The sequence below is a fragment of the Anas acuta genome, chromosome Z (assembly GCF_963932015.1).
Source record: "Anas acuta chromosome Z, bAnaAcu1.1, whole genome shotgun sequence".
Lineage (NCBI taxonomy): Eukaryota > Metazoa > Chordata > Aves > Anseriformes > Anatidae > Anas > Anas acuta.
Window position 1 is genome coordinate 181,540 of NC_089017.1, and position 14,779 is coordinate 196,318.

Sequence of the window (14,779 nt, forward strand, 5' to 3'; positions counted from 1 at the left end):
GTAAAACAAACCAACATGGGATTGAACTGCTTCCCCATGTTGTCCAATTGGCAGCTCTTTTCACGTTTTTACATTATTTATTTATTTTTTTCTATGTAGTGTTTTATACAACCTAGGTAGGCATCTTAAGCAGATCTCCAATATGTGTCCTTTGTTGAAATGTGCTTCTAATTGCCTCAGAACTTCGATACCCCAGTTTTTGGATGATATGGAAGGAAAAGTCATTGATGTTTGTTTTCTCAGTTCAGAAAACCATTGTTTTTTTTCCTGACTTTTTTTTTTCCTTTTCTTTTTTTCCTTCAGGATACTATTTAAATGCACTTAAGTGCAGTCCTGAATCAGGGCCTGTGAAATTAAGAGTTGGGGAAATCCTTGTTTATGGAACTGTGATTACTGCTTATTCGTCATATTGCTGTAGTGCTTAGAAACTCCAGTGACGAACCAGCACCTCATCAGACCAGACTGCCCCAAAAATTTGCAAACTCAAACATAATATCCTACATGGATGATCTAAAGCACTGCTGTCAAGTGGAGAGGTATGGGCTATGCTGTAGGATACTCTAGTAGCTGACTACTACATTTTTTTTCTTTTGTTTTGCATTTTCTCTTTTTTAAAACATTTTTTTTTTTCACAGTTACCCAAAAACATGCAAGGTGCTTCATAGAAAATTTAATAATGAAGGGCTCAAGAAACTGGCAGTACAAAGCTCTTGGAGACAGAAGCAATCATTTACTTGTTTTTCCTCTCTCCCTGCACATTTATATCCCCATTTTTTTTACTTCGGGATGAGGAATATAGGACCCATGGAGAAGATGCATACCTATGGCCTCATTTCATATGGCTGATAGCCATGTGATTTTGTTTTGCATTTTTATTGAAGCATGCTAAGACGTGTTAATCTGTGACACGATGGACGTGTTTGAAAGGTATTTTTGGTCTTAATAAGCAAAAGGGCTTTCACCCCAGTTTTATACAGTTCTTGGAAATGTGTGGAGAGAATTTAGAGAGTTTCTCAGTAAATCTTCCTAGTGGTAGAGAAAGAAAAAAAAATCAGAAAGCTCATTACTAGAATATCGTTGGGTAATAAACTGCAGGAGTGGGATTTTAGCCTTAAGCCCTAAAACTAAATCCTTTATGATCTGCATGTAGTACATCGCCTTATAATATTATTCTGTCAGCAACTTGCTTATCATATTTATAGACTATGCAACATGCAGAACACAAATTCTGAGTGCCATCTAACAGTATTTTCAGCCTGCTTTCATACAAATTAACAAGCTAATCTTCCTGCCAGCCAGGACTAACTACATCAGGCTGGTGTTTGGACAAACAGCCCTGGCAGTACCGCAGTGCCGTGCTCTCCCAGCACCTTCTCACTGAGAAAAACAAACCTTGGGCACCCAGGGTAGACTTAGTGCTACCCTTAGTTTCTTAGGACCAAAAGTGCCTTTTTATTTTTTTCGCCATATGCAAAATGCTCTGTAAAGAGCATAAGGGGTTGTGCTTTCCAAGTGGAGGCTGACCTTAAGCACTTTGCCTCTAGCAGCATCTTGGATAGTACATTTTGGAAGGATAAGAGCATTTTCATAGAATTGGAGAGTCATTTAGGTGCCCTTACTGGCACTCTGTAAGGTCTGATGCATCTTGAAACCCCAACAGGCGTTCAGTGACAGAATCTGGTCCTTTCAGACCTTTGCTCCGCTTGCTATGTGTTGTCCTTCAAGGCTAAGAGATATATAAAGATATCACTGAAGATGAAAGTAAGGATAGATGGCTTAGTTTCAGCTTATAGGCTACCTGGAATAACAAAACTTTTTTTTTTTTTTTTTTTTTTTTCCTTACATTTTAAGAGACACTGTCCACTACTTGCAGGCCCAAGGGAAGATGGAAAACCAAAGGTTTCTGAATCAACTAAACCTCAGTCCAATGTGTTTTAAGAAAGAAGGGAGGAGCTGGAGGAGGCATAAGCATTTTTTTCCTGCAGGCTGTGTCGATAACACCGCACTGATTCAAGAGAACTTAAAAGCAAAGTTGGTTGTAACAGAAGTAGCAACCAGTCAGTTTATTTCTAAGCTGCATTAATTGGAAAACAAAAAGCACAAATGAGTATGATGAATGATGCAAAACAGATCGGAAACAAATTTCTGCGATCCATCTTATCAGTTGTAAGGAGATAGGATCTCAACATTTGTTCCGGCCTTAAAAACAAAAACATAAACAAAAACACAAAAAACATCCCCAAAAAAACACAAAAAAACCTCTCCCAGCCCCCGAGCCCCCATTCATCCCCAAATGCATTCAGTTTTAATAAGCTAAGGTGCTATCACAGAAGAAAAATCAGTCTCTAAGAATAATGAGCTGTATGTTTACAGTGTCCCTTTAACACCATAGTCTTGATATGATTTTTGTAAATAAATAACAGAATAAAAATGTATTTTTTTGTGGGGACTTTTTTGTTATCTTTCTTTTTTCTTTTTTTTTTTTTTAATTTTATTTTCTTTTTTATTTATTTTTTGTCGTGCTATTTGAAGTTTCCTTGGCAATATGCCAGCTGAAAGATTTCTCAAAAAAGGGAATAACAGTTGGCTTGTGAATCATTAAATAATTCCACTCCCCACTCCCTAACTGGAATTTTCCCTCCCTCCCCTCCCATTTTTAATATCCATCTTGCCATACCAGGTGTTGAGTGTACTAAAGGACTTTAAAAAAAAATAAAATAAAGTTGAACCGATTTCAAATTTCAACAACTGACTTTTTTTTTTTTTTTTAAAAAAAAAGCATTTTTACTGCAATGGAACAGCTTCATGTTCAGTCTTTTTTTTTTGAGTAAAACATTTTGATTGGGCTGTGGAAATGGAGCTCAGGTGTTTTACCCAAGTTAGATCAATGGTTAACGTACAACTCGAATGAGAAATGTACAATTTGAACTGACCATTTAAAGAGACGATTTGTCACACACAGTTTGCATCCATGCAGACTGAGAGCTTTATAATTACATTATGTACAAAAAAAAAAAAAAAAAAATCTTTTTAGTTTATTAAGGCAACCACAACTTGGAGAACATGTCCAAAGTGGCATTAATACAATTGCAGTGGTGATACCCTTTGAACATTTTATTTTTATTTTCAGATAAGAACACTTATTCCTTTTCTTTTTTAAGAAATAATTGCCAAGAAAGAACCTATTTTCCATAGGGTTTTGTTCTCTTTTTTTTTTTCTTTTTTTTTCTTTTTTTTTTTTTTAAAGAATCTACTTTATCTATTTTCTTTAAAAGAACATATCAAGGCATTGCTACCCAATGCAAATAATTCGGATTCTGGGTTTCCCATAATTTCATTGGGAATTGCAAGTGGTAAGAACTGGTAGGGTTGGGCCCTGTCTTTTTACTCTATTTTTTCTTTCCTACTTTTTTATTTTCTCTTTTCAATCCTTTTTTTTTTTTTCTTTTCTTTTTTTTTTTTTTTGGTGATTTTGTCCATGTTTACTATAACTCTATTCCCCAGAAGTGTCTTGCTGTTCTCTACTTACATGTAACGAGCATCAAAACAACTTGGTTGATGGATAACCCCCTTTTCACATGCCATTGGAAATGCCAAGTTGCTTCATAGAAACATGCTATCATAACTGAATATCCACGTACACCTTATTTGAAATGCTGTGATATTCCATCATTCGTTGGGATAGCACTCAGAATGAGAGTGTGCGCGTGTAAGGCTCTACTTTTCTATTGCCTATATTGCAGCTAGTTGTAACTAGGCAAGTAAATGACAGAGAAAAAAAAATACAGTTCTAGCAGGAGTCAGGCATTTGGGGTTATGCTGCCCCAAAACCTGATAGGTATATAAAACTGAAAAAAAAAAGAAAAATTCAAACAGATTATAACCAAGATCACAGTTGAGAAAATTACTTTTTTTTTTTGTTCTTTTCTTTCCTTTTCTTTTTTCTTTTTTTTTCTTATTCCTTTTTTTTTTTTTTTTTTTTTTTTTTTTTTTTTTTTTTTACAGTGATTTCTACTATGGTATGGTTACTCTTAGTTTCACCTGGCCTACCATACAGAATTAGAGTCGAGCATGCAGCCCTAGTGACAATGTTCAGCTCTCTGCAAGGACAGCCTCCCACCTCTGGGTATGGTGTGAGCACAGCAATGCTGAGATGCTGATTAGTTTTGGAAACTCTGTAAAGTAGACAGTATCCCCAATTTTGACATCCCCCACCCCCTTCGCCCCTACCTTTCCAGCCCCTCACCCTTTCCCCCTCTTTCCTGAGGGGCTGAGGCCGAAGCGATGAAGAAGAAGATGCGAACCCCTGCTGGCACAGATCTCCATGGTGGATTTCAGCCACCTGAGGGACAAGTCCGGTGCTGCCGCAGGGGCAAAGCAGACCGTGTGCCTCTAGTTCATCAGTCCCGGCGCGCCCTGATGCCGGTACCCGCCATCCAACGGGTTGCGCTGGCCTTACGGGAGGCCTTCGCTTTCACTTCCTCTGCCTTTCCGGTGCCGCTTCACTTTCATGTCCTCCTCTTCCTCCTGCGGGGACTTGCTTTTCCTTTTCCCAACCCGGGGTGTCCGGGGTGGGGGGAGAGCGGGTGGCGGGGGGGGAGGAGGGAGAGGAGGTGGCAGCGGTGGCGTCTCTCGAGCCATGTGTATGACAGCCTCAATGGTGGCCATGATTGTGTCTTGGGTGGTTGCTTGCTCCAATATCAATGGATTCAGTGTCGGTCTCTGACCTCTTTTGCTGGGAAGGTCAATGCATTTTTCCAGAACGGGCATTTGGTCTCTGGAGTCTTCGTCAAAGGAGAGGGGTTGCTTCCGTGGACGCCCCCTCCGCTTCTTGACGAAGTTATTGCCTGTCTTTGATTGTCTCTGCAGCCGCTTGGCTTTCAGGATCTTGTTCACATGATCCAGATTCTTCTTTGTGGACAGGATCTTGGTGTAGTTGCACATCTTGCGCACCTCACACTGGATTGCTTCGATTTCACGGCGCTTGAACCTTTTTTTCAGAGGTGGGCTGGCTGTTGGGAGACACGGAAAGAAACAGGGCAGGGTCAAACAACAGTGAATGGAAACCCTCCTTTGTCTGCTTTTAGTATCACAAAGACTAGGGGTTTTCAAGCCTAATAGGCTGAGTATGACTACTGAAGAAGCAGTGGCTGTGAGAAAGGACTTTGCATAGACAAGCAATTTAAAAAAAAATAAAAGTTAAAAAAAAAAAAGTAATTTATTACAGTGCCAGAAGAATTGGTGTTACCTCCTCTTTTACTGTTCTAGATGAAAACACAACTTTGCTAAGTTGTCGTCAGTGATCTCTCTCCAGTTCTCTTCTCTTGCAAAGCAGTAAAACTTTCCTACAGCAATGTTTTACTGTGGGTTTGCTTTAGTCTCATTCCTAAGCCTCTAGTGGGAGGGAAGAAAGGGCTGCTTAGCAGAGATGTAACATTGTTCCACCGTAACTATTGAACTTTGTGTACCCCAAACATATACTCCTGATGGCTTCACCCTGGCCTTTAATGCTTGCTGTGGATGTCAGATAGTATGAAGTGTTTGCTACTGAAAATAGTGGGCACTGAAAAGTTCTGCGACACTTCACCTGTGGTAAATTCGTTAGTCCCACTTGGATTTCTTTACTGTTATCTCTGCAGAAACTAGCTGAAACTATCAGTTGTATAATTGACTTTAATGGCCCTCGAAATAAGCTTACTCCTGCCTGGTTCAGATCACTTACTTTAGATCTGAATGAAATCCAAAGCAGTTAAGTCTCTTGCCAAGGTCACGTGAGTCATTGTCAGAACTGGAAAGAGAACCCAGCATTTCTTGGCTCCTGGGCCTTTGCTTAAGACACGAGACCTTGATTGTTTTTCTTAAAATTGTTTCATTGTCCTTTAACAAATATGGCATTTGTTCAGAGTTCAAGATTTGCATGTGGATTATAAGTAACTACCCTTTTGTGAGTGAAACTGTATGTATTAATTCTGTTATTGTAATAACTGGTGCACTCTTTCACTCCTAACATATCCGTTCTGCGCTGCTGGAAAAGAAATGATAGAGTTCATGATTTCTTTTCAGTAAAACATCCCACTAAATTAACCTCAGCCCATATCTACTTGCAAACTTAATTTACACCTGACTGTCAAGCAGTCATTTGGGTTTGAAATCTTTGAAGTTTTCAGAGTGGCCAAGATTTTGAGAAAGGTTCATTTGGGGGTTATCACTCCTTTCATGGCTAACAGGGCAATCTTCTAGCAGTAGTTTAAAATAAAGTTGCTGTTGTAGCATTTTCTGTAGATAACCAGGAGCCATCAAGTGGCAGAGTCTTCCCTTGCTCATTATGACAGATTCAGCATACAAACATCACTTACTGTCCTCCCCTCTTGGACAACATAAATTATTGGCTCTTATACCACCATGTTGCTTGGATTCAGCAAAGGGATTGCATAAACAAATCCAAGTTACAATGCAAGAAGTAGGAGTGAGTCATAAACAAAACAGAGACATATGCTGTCTTATAAATAAAGACCTAGATGGCCAACTTCCCAAAGTCTGGTTTTCATTAATTACAAAACAAAATACATTTTCCATATGTAACCCACTCCCCACACCAAAAAGAAAAATAAAACCCACTTACAGTTTGTGATTCGCAGAGGACAAAAGAAAAGAGAAATGCACTCATTTTGGTAGCAAAGAAAAAGAGAAAGGAAAGGAAATGTCCAAACTACTAGGGAAAAATCTAATTAGTTGCACAAAATTCCTCTCAAGTAGGTCACCCCTAAAAAGGGTGGATATAATAGTTCTAATTGCAAGTGGCCATGAGAGCCTTCTCTGTCATCTGATCAAACAAATTAGATCCCTGGTGCAAAAAGCCATTACTCTGTGGCTTCACTGATGACTGACATATAAAGTCCCAATATTTCCAGTCCTAACCATTCAATTCTTCTGGGTTCCTCCCAGATCCTGATAGTGGCTTCAGGTAAGAGGATTTAAGAAATCACACATTTTGCATAGCCTTTATATTTGCTGTCCACATTTTGTTTTTTATCACTACTGCCAGAGCCCATGTTCAAGACTTTTTGAAAACTATCATGTTCAAGATGTGTTTTTTTTTTGTTTGTTTGTTTGTTTTTCTCCCAGAAAGTAAAGTTGAATTTTTTTCAATTGGTGATGAAAATCTTGCAGATGGGAGTTTTAGTGAAAATATAGGAAAAATTTCAGGGTCCATGGTGAAATCTGGAGATTTGGCATTACTCTCATCTTTAATTGGAAAGACAGCAAGCCAAAGGGCAGAAAAATGATTTGAAAAGAAGAATCTGCAAAATTTTATGTTTCTACTGAGATCTATTAGTATCTGTTATTTTAGCATCTAGTATTAACACCCCGTTGCAGTCAATGGAGATCTGCTTAATACAGTCAGTAGAGAATTCTACTGACTAGTTTAGAATCTTCTATTTCTAAAATGGGAGTTTAATGCCATTTGAGATGACCATGGGCATCCTTCTGATCCCCAGATACTGAATAAGTAGGGTGCAGATATCCTGTTGGTTGTGCCAGCCCTGATGGGTGTTGCAGTCACCTGAGACATCCAGGATACCCAGGCTCAATGGTATGTAGACATGGACTGAGTGGAACAAATGCAGGTATCTGCTTTCTGCCAAACTGCTGAGTTCTCTGAAATCAACTAACACACGCTTAGTGGTAGATAGCTACTCTTATGTGTAAATCTGTGAGCTGAACACCCAATGACTTCCTTCATGTTGTTGAGATAACTTTCTTGCTATCCTAAAACTTTGCAAGCTGACAGACGCTTTCCTTTTGGACTGAAATTCATTTTCTCAATTAAATAAAAAAAAAAAAAAAAAAAAAAAGTTGGTCTGTGCTGGCTTACTGTAGTAATTTTTCTTTCATAAATGCTTTGGGGTGTTTATGACTTTCCCAGGAAGCTTGTTAGAAGCTACTAATAATGCTTTTGCTTCTCTTCCTAGCAAGCCATGGAACTCGCACGCTTTAGAAAATATTTGAATTGTGTTATATAGTCTGCCGATAGTCAGAATACACGTCTTGAATAAGTAATATCCTTTCAAGTCAGACTTTTTATAGATTATATTAGGAAACACAATATTATTTTGACTGTTGAGAGTCAGGGACATCTGATTCTACATTTGGAGAAGGGAGGCTATGTGGAAAGGAGTCTGATGAGTCTGCAGGGGGAAGATTTGATGAGGTGTGCATATGACAAAATATCAGGGAGATCTGCCAAAATAAACCACTATTGAAGTGAGAGCCATTAGGTGTTATCAACTCATCTGGAAGCTCTTGGTGAGCAATCTTTGATATAAAATATTTTGCTATATTGCCATGTGATATACTGCTCTGCTGAGAACCAAAGCTAAGTACTAATCTTTTCAATTTTATCCAGACAGACCTCTGCCCAACCCTGGACCTAAGTTGGTCTGCATTGTTTTTAGGCTTTGTTGTTCTCCTGCACATAATTTACTGTTTGCACATGGAAGTTTTGCTCTGGGAGAAAGACTTTCCCCTATCTCTGTCTGGTGAAATTCATCTTAAATGGGATGAAGACGAGGTTGGGAGTAGTAACTGTCCGTAGTGTCTCTACATGACATAGGAAGATGGGAATATGCCTCTGAAGAGATGATACAACATGATGGCAACCTTCAGGTGATGGAGTACAAGGAAGAGAACTTTGCTGTCTGGGCATACTTATCTCCCTTCACCTCCCCAGGCTGCAGGGCTATGTGCTGCATCTGTGAAGCCCTGAAGCTATTTGGCACAGTCTAGCCCAAAGTGATCAGAAGCTAGAAATACTAGATACAAAAAGCTGACAGAAGAAGAACCCCCCCCCCCTCCCCTGAATTTTCTCTTACTCCATGGGGAGGACCCATTACAGAGGAAATCCTTCTTTCAGAGAGATTGATAGAGTGCGATAGGAGATAGAAGCAGTTTGGTCTCCCAAGACACAGAAAATTCAGATAAGCACCAGCATTTCTGGACTCCTGTCTGAAAATGGATGTCTGAGGCTTTCCATGTGCTACCAGAGACAGGCACACTGCAGTATCCGCTGCAAACACAGTGTCTCAAATGCAGGCTATGAAAACAAAGTGCAATGTTACACTCTGCTGCTGCACATTGCTGCTGCTTTCTGTCCAATCAAACTTTTGTACTTTTCCCCCGTCTCTTCCCTACTCTCCAGAAACAACCTACCTACCTAGCTGCACCAAAAAAGCAAGCAGCAATGTTGGTATTAAAAACAAGACAACAACAAAAAACTTTGCACATTTTAAATAAGGCACACAGGTGCCCTGTATTTCTCCCCTCCCCATGGTAAGCAGATGCAGTGAGGCTGCATCTCATAGGCAGAGACAAATCAAAATGAGTGCTGGCCAAGCTGGGATGTCACAGAGGATTGATATAGCTGGGAATAACTTCTGAGGTAATAAGAGAAATCTCTACCAAAAATATATGTTTCCAAAGGTAGCTTAAAGGAAGCTGAACAACCCACCTCACCACAGTGGTGTTGAACAAGAATATAGCAGATGTCTTGGAAGTTCTCCATTGCTCCTCTGACTTTATTCTGCATGGCTTTGGTATGTCTGCAGCACTAAAGATCAATCTTACTGCCTGTCATTCGCCATCCCTTCAGAGTTGCCCGAGGCCATTTGCAAGAACATGGCACAGAGAAGACTGCTTGCTCAACAGCTGGGCTCAGTTTATTGACTTCATTCGAATGGAGGAATTTTCAAAGAGCTCTCCATTAATTACAGGAAACCCATAGCACTGTCCTGTTTTCCCATTAACACAGTTTCTTTCAGTTTTCACTAAATTATTTCAACATCTGGGCTACAGATAAACCAACAATTTAATTAGACTTCTGAAAATGGAAAGAATGAACTATGTAGTCAAACATACACTTTCATCTTGAAACTGATCATAAAATATTTGTGTGCTTTCATTCTCTATTGCATTAAAAATCTATCCTTAGTTTATATATAGGAAAGTATTAAAGGCTAAACAGAGACTCTTGATTTTTTTTTTAAATAAAAATTTATCTTTATAGAAGCCACTTTACAGCATGGTTCCCTGGTTTTCACTATTTATTGAGGAAACTAGAGGAAAATCAAAAAGAGCACGCTGAAACAGCACCTTCAATTGCATAATTAGATATGCTATCATTCCATAACTCAATGATACAAATACCTTTTTGTGAATGTGGAATCAGAGATTTGACAAGACTAAGAAACTCCTAATGCCTGCATGTAGGGTAACGTACCGTGGGCTTCCCATTCACTGGAAACTAAGACATAATGCAAGATTAACTTCTCTATCCATGCCCCCCAAAAGGCATGGTGATGACTGAATGAATTGGCACACTTTTTGACTGTATAAAGCTATCACCTTCCAATCTGATTCCAATTAGAAGCACCAAATATAAGTTGATTGAAAAACATGCTACTACTGCTTATTTATTCCCATATATTTTAAATCACTGTTCATTGCCCCAGACAATTTCACATTTGCAAGACAGACTATTATGCTAAAATCACTGAAGTATGCAGAAAGAAATCTCAGCTGCTCCTTAGCTATTCACTATGTATTCAGCATGTTTGTACTACAGGGATGGAACATTCAAATAAATGAACAACAGGGCTGAGAAAGCAACCCAAGAGCCTTGCTTCAGAGTTCCCTGCTAGACCATACGGACTGGTGCTACTTCTATCCTCTTTATTGCACAAGTGGCGGTATGTGAATAAAAGATTTGATATGCCAAGATATGATCATGATAAGAAAGTGTTAGAAAAAAATTACAGCCTGATTATCACATCAGATATGCATATTTACAACTACTACTCAAATCAAGAAGAACGGTACGAGCACATAGTATTCAGTGCAGGAAGGAAGAAGGTGGAGAAGAAATTGAGGGGATGGAGAGAAACAACTTTACCTGCTTCAGATGTTGCTGATGATGAAGGTAGGAGAGATAATACTGGAGTCGGCATTGCAACACTGTCAACAGCTGCTGGTTTCCTTCTGGTCATCATGTTACAGGTAGAACTTTCCATTTTACTGTGAAGTGAAGTCTGGTCTGCTTTTAAGTGGGGTCCTACAATTCCTGGGGAAGGAAACAAAATTTGGATGAAATAATTAGACTGGGAAATATCTGGAGATGAACACTCAGCTGTTGTCTTTGTAACCCCAATGTATTTTCATATTTCCCTGTATGTGCCTGGTTTCAAGACCTAATATGGTCTCGATACTAGCAAGGATCAAGATTTTTATTATTTTCTAATACCTCTGCTTCAGGAGGAGCTATCAGTGATCTCTATAAACACCAGGAAACCGGAATAATAATTCCACATTGTTACTCTTTCTTCTGTGAGAAAATACACACACTTATACATGTTTAAAGACAGACACACCTCATATCTCTGTTCAGTGAGATTGTCTATTTGTCATCCTCTGTGTAGTATATTTTCCACATAAACATATGTACTTCTCTTTTGCAATGACTTGACTCAATGTGTGTTTCATCTGAGTAAGAAGCGGGCATCAGTAACAGCTTCAGCATACATTCCCCGTCTAAAGAACATTACACTTTTACATAGTTTTGGGAAAGTCCTTACTAATAAAAATCTACCTTACAACTCATCAAAGAGGTGGGAGTTTTGTTTTTTTTAAAAAAGAGCACTTTGTCATACGTTTTTCTACCAACAGATTCTGTGATGGCATCAGAGTTATCCACACAGGGATTACAAAATGGGATAAATGAATGGTACAAACATATTAAAGAGGTTAGATGTTCCAAGAAATAAAAGCTATGCAAGAAAGGCTGGTAGATTCCTCCCTTCTCCCTTTGCAATGCTTCTCAAGCTCTCTTACAATCTTGAACCTTTTTTTTTTTTTTTTTCTCTTTCTTGCAAATGTCTTTCTTTCAAATTTATACAGCTGGTTTTGTAATATTATATATATTGCATATTGGATATGCTCCTGACTAATACATGTACATCTGAATGTATATCCACCCATTTACATATAATATTTGTGTGAGTTTGTGTGTGTTTATACATACTGTATTTACATCTGTAAGTATATAAAAAAAAAAAAAAGAAAAAGAAAAAGAAAAAAGTATAAATATATCAAGTGGGAAGTCAGCTAAAATGTCTTAGTCAGTTTTTTACAGTAGAAGTGAGAGGTTTTGCTGATTTTAGAAAATTCCTAGCAGTTGCTGTTTTATAAAAATGCAGTAATTCTGCTCTCATGAGACTAGAGCAAAAGTCTGGTAGGATGAAGAGCTGGTGTTGTGCCTCTGCTAACTTATGAAAACCTTTCCCAATCTATGCAATGCTGGACTTCAACACATTCATGACGGACACTCATTTTTCAAAGGGGGTCCTTCTTATTTTTCCAAATCTCAGCCTGTACATGGACCACAGGGAAAATACATTAGATTTTGGCAATTAAATGACATGAAAATTCATAAAGTCACAGAAGAGCTGAGGCTTAAAGGGACCTCTAGTGATCATCTGATCAAATCCCCTTCTTAAGCAGGCTCAGCTGGATCAGTTTGTCCAGGACCATGTCCAGTCAGATTTTTAATATCTCCAAGAATAGACTCCACAACCTCTCTGGGCAAAGATATAAGCAACACCAAGTTGGTCAGGCATGAGTTTTGCTCCATAAATCTCAACTGACTATTTCTGGTCACCTCTTTGTATTCTTCATATGGTTGGAAATGGTTTCCAGGGTTATTTGTTGCATCTGCTTCCCAGGGATCAATATGAGGCCAACCAGCCTGTAGCTCACTGGATCTTTTTTCTTGTACTTATTGGAGTGACACTTGATTTCTTCCAGTCCTCAGGATCCTCTCCTGATTACCACCATGTTTCAAAAACAATCGAGAGTACTCTCAGAATAACACTGACCAGATTCCTGAGCACCTTTGGGTATATCCTGTCAGGTCCCATGGACTTATGTATGTTCAGTTTTTTTAACTGTTCCCTAACTTGATCCTCCTCCACCAGAAGTAGGATTTCTTTCCTCACAAGTCTCAGGGGCCTGAGATTCCTTAAGTCTGCTCTTACCAAGGTGACCAAGAAGACCAAGGTGAAGAACACATTGAGTACCTTGGTCTTTTTCATGTCCTTTGCCACCAGTGTTCCCATTTCATTCAGCTCTGTTCCCATATTTTCCCTAGTCTTTCCTAGTCTTTTTATTTTTTTTTCTCCTTTCTGTTAATGTACCTGCAGAAACATTTTGTGTTGTCCTTCTGCACTCACTAGATTAAACTCCACACAGGTTTTGGCTTTCGTGAGCCCATCCCTGCATGCTCAGACATTTTCTCTATATTCCTCCAGATCACCTGTTCTTGTTTTATCTTTTCATTTTGCATCCTTTTCGATTCTGACATTAGTCAGTAGCTCCTTGCTCATTTGTGCAAGTCTCCTGACACCTTTGCTTGATTTGATGCTCATTGTTGTGGATAATTCTTGAGTTTGGAGGAGGTGATTCTTGAAAATCAACCAGCTCTCCTGGATCTCAAGTTTCTCCATGGCCATATTCCATGATATCGTAAGATTTCTCCAAGAAGATTGTGGTCTTCCCTTTTGCCTTGTTCCTCCTATCACACTGAGGTGAACATAAGATTTCTCTCTATCTAAGGAAAGCCTCATCTCCTTTCTGATCAGGTGGTCTATAGCAAGCACCCACTGCAACCTTGCCCACATTTTTCTGGTCATGAATCCTGACCCTTAAGTGCTCAGTTGGTTCATCACACGTCCTTAGGCATTGCTCCATGCCTTGCTGCTGATTTCTTATATCACCCTGCAACCTTTCCTTGACAGCTTGGTCTACCACTTCCTTACCTGATTGTCAGTCACCATGTCTTTTCCTCATCATTACTAGTTTAAAGCACTCCTCACCAGCTTGGCCAGGCTGTTGGAAAATATCTTTTTAATCCATTTACTCAGGTGGACCTCTTGTCTCTCCCTAGTGGTTTTCTAACCTTGAAGAGGGGAACCTTGTTTCCGACACGAGCTACACAACGAGTTTCTGACATGAAGGATTTGTCAGGTCTTCTTCAAGCACTTCCATTTCACTTGTAGGATAGAGGAGAAAGCAGTCTGTACCCCCATGGCCTTGATCACAGCCCCCAAAGACACTTAGTCATGCCTGACATGCTCCTGTACTCTACAGCTGTACTGCTGGTGCCCTGTGGAAGAGCAGCAGTATTATCAGTCCAAAGGCTGGACAAGCCTTGGATATCTCTCCACAGTGTCCCTGATCCAAGTTCCAGGCAAAGAGAAAACCTCTCTGGACAGCAGAACAGGTCAGAAGACTGGTGCCTTCATCCTCTGCAGCAGGTGACAACTGCTGCTCTCCTGAGTTGCACCTGGGTAGCATCTGGTAGAGCTCCTCACAGAGATCCAAGAAGTCACCTAATGGCCTTGGAAGAAGGTCTCAGAAGATCAAGAAGATATCAAAGCAGAGCCCAGAAACCTGCCCATCCAATGTGCTGTGTCTGTTGGCTGCCTCTGCTGGCTGCACCCAGCTTTGCCGGGCACCAGCTAACATTTCCCTCCGTTTGCATTTGGAGCTGCTATGAGTGTCCCTACCTTTGCCTTTACATGTGAAATGATAAATATCAGGAAACCTACAGATGGTCCCAGAAACTGGAAGAGATTTCCATCAGACTCGGACAGAGAAGCAGTGCACTGGTCAGGGGAGGCTGAAAGATCTTGAAAGAGATGAGGGGCTACAGAGTGGGCAAGTCTGGGAG

The 14,779-nt window shown here is 39.7% G+C and overlaps 1 protein-coding gene across 5 annotated transcripts in view; it reads right to left on the reverse strand.

Annotated features, from left to right (window-relative positions):
* Positions 1-600: 600 nt before the first annotated feature.
* The window catches only part of SETBP1 (SET binding protein 1), a 268,728-nt gene continuing 254,549 nt past the window's right edge, over positions 601-14,779 (reverse strand). For all 5 annotated transcript variants that reach the window (XM_068667665.1, XM_068667662.1, XM_068667664.1 and 2 more), the window contains 2 exons: positions 10,949-11,116; positions 601-5,012 (listed from right to left, as the gene is read on the reverse strand). In XM_068667665.1, coding sequence (XP_068523766.1) covers positions 4,456-5,012; positions 10,949-11,116 — 725 coding nt within the window. In that variant the 3' untranslated portion in view covers positions 601-4,455. The remainder of the gene's footprint in view (positions 5,013-10,948; positions 11,117-14,779) is intronic.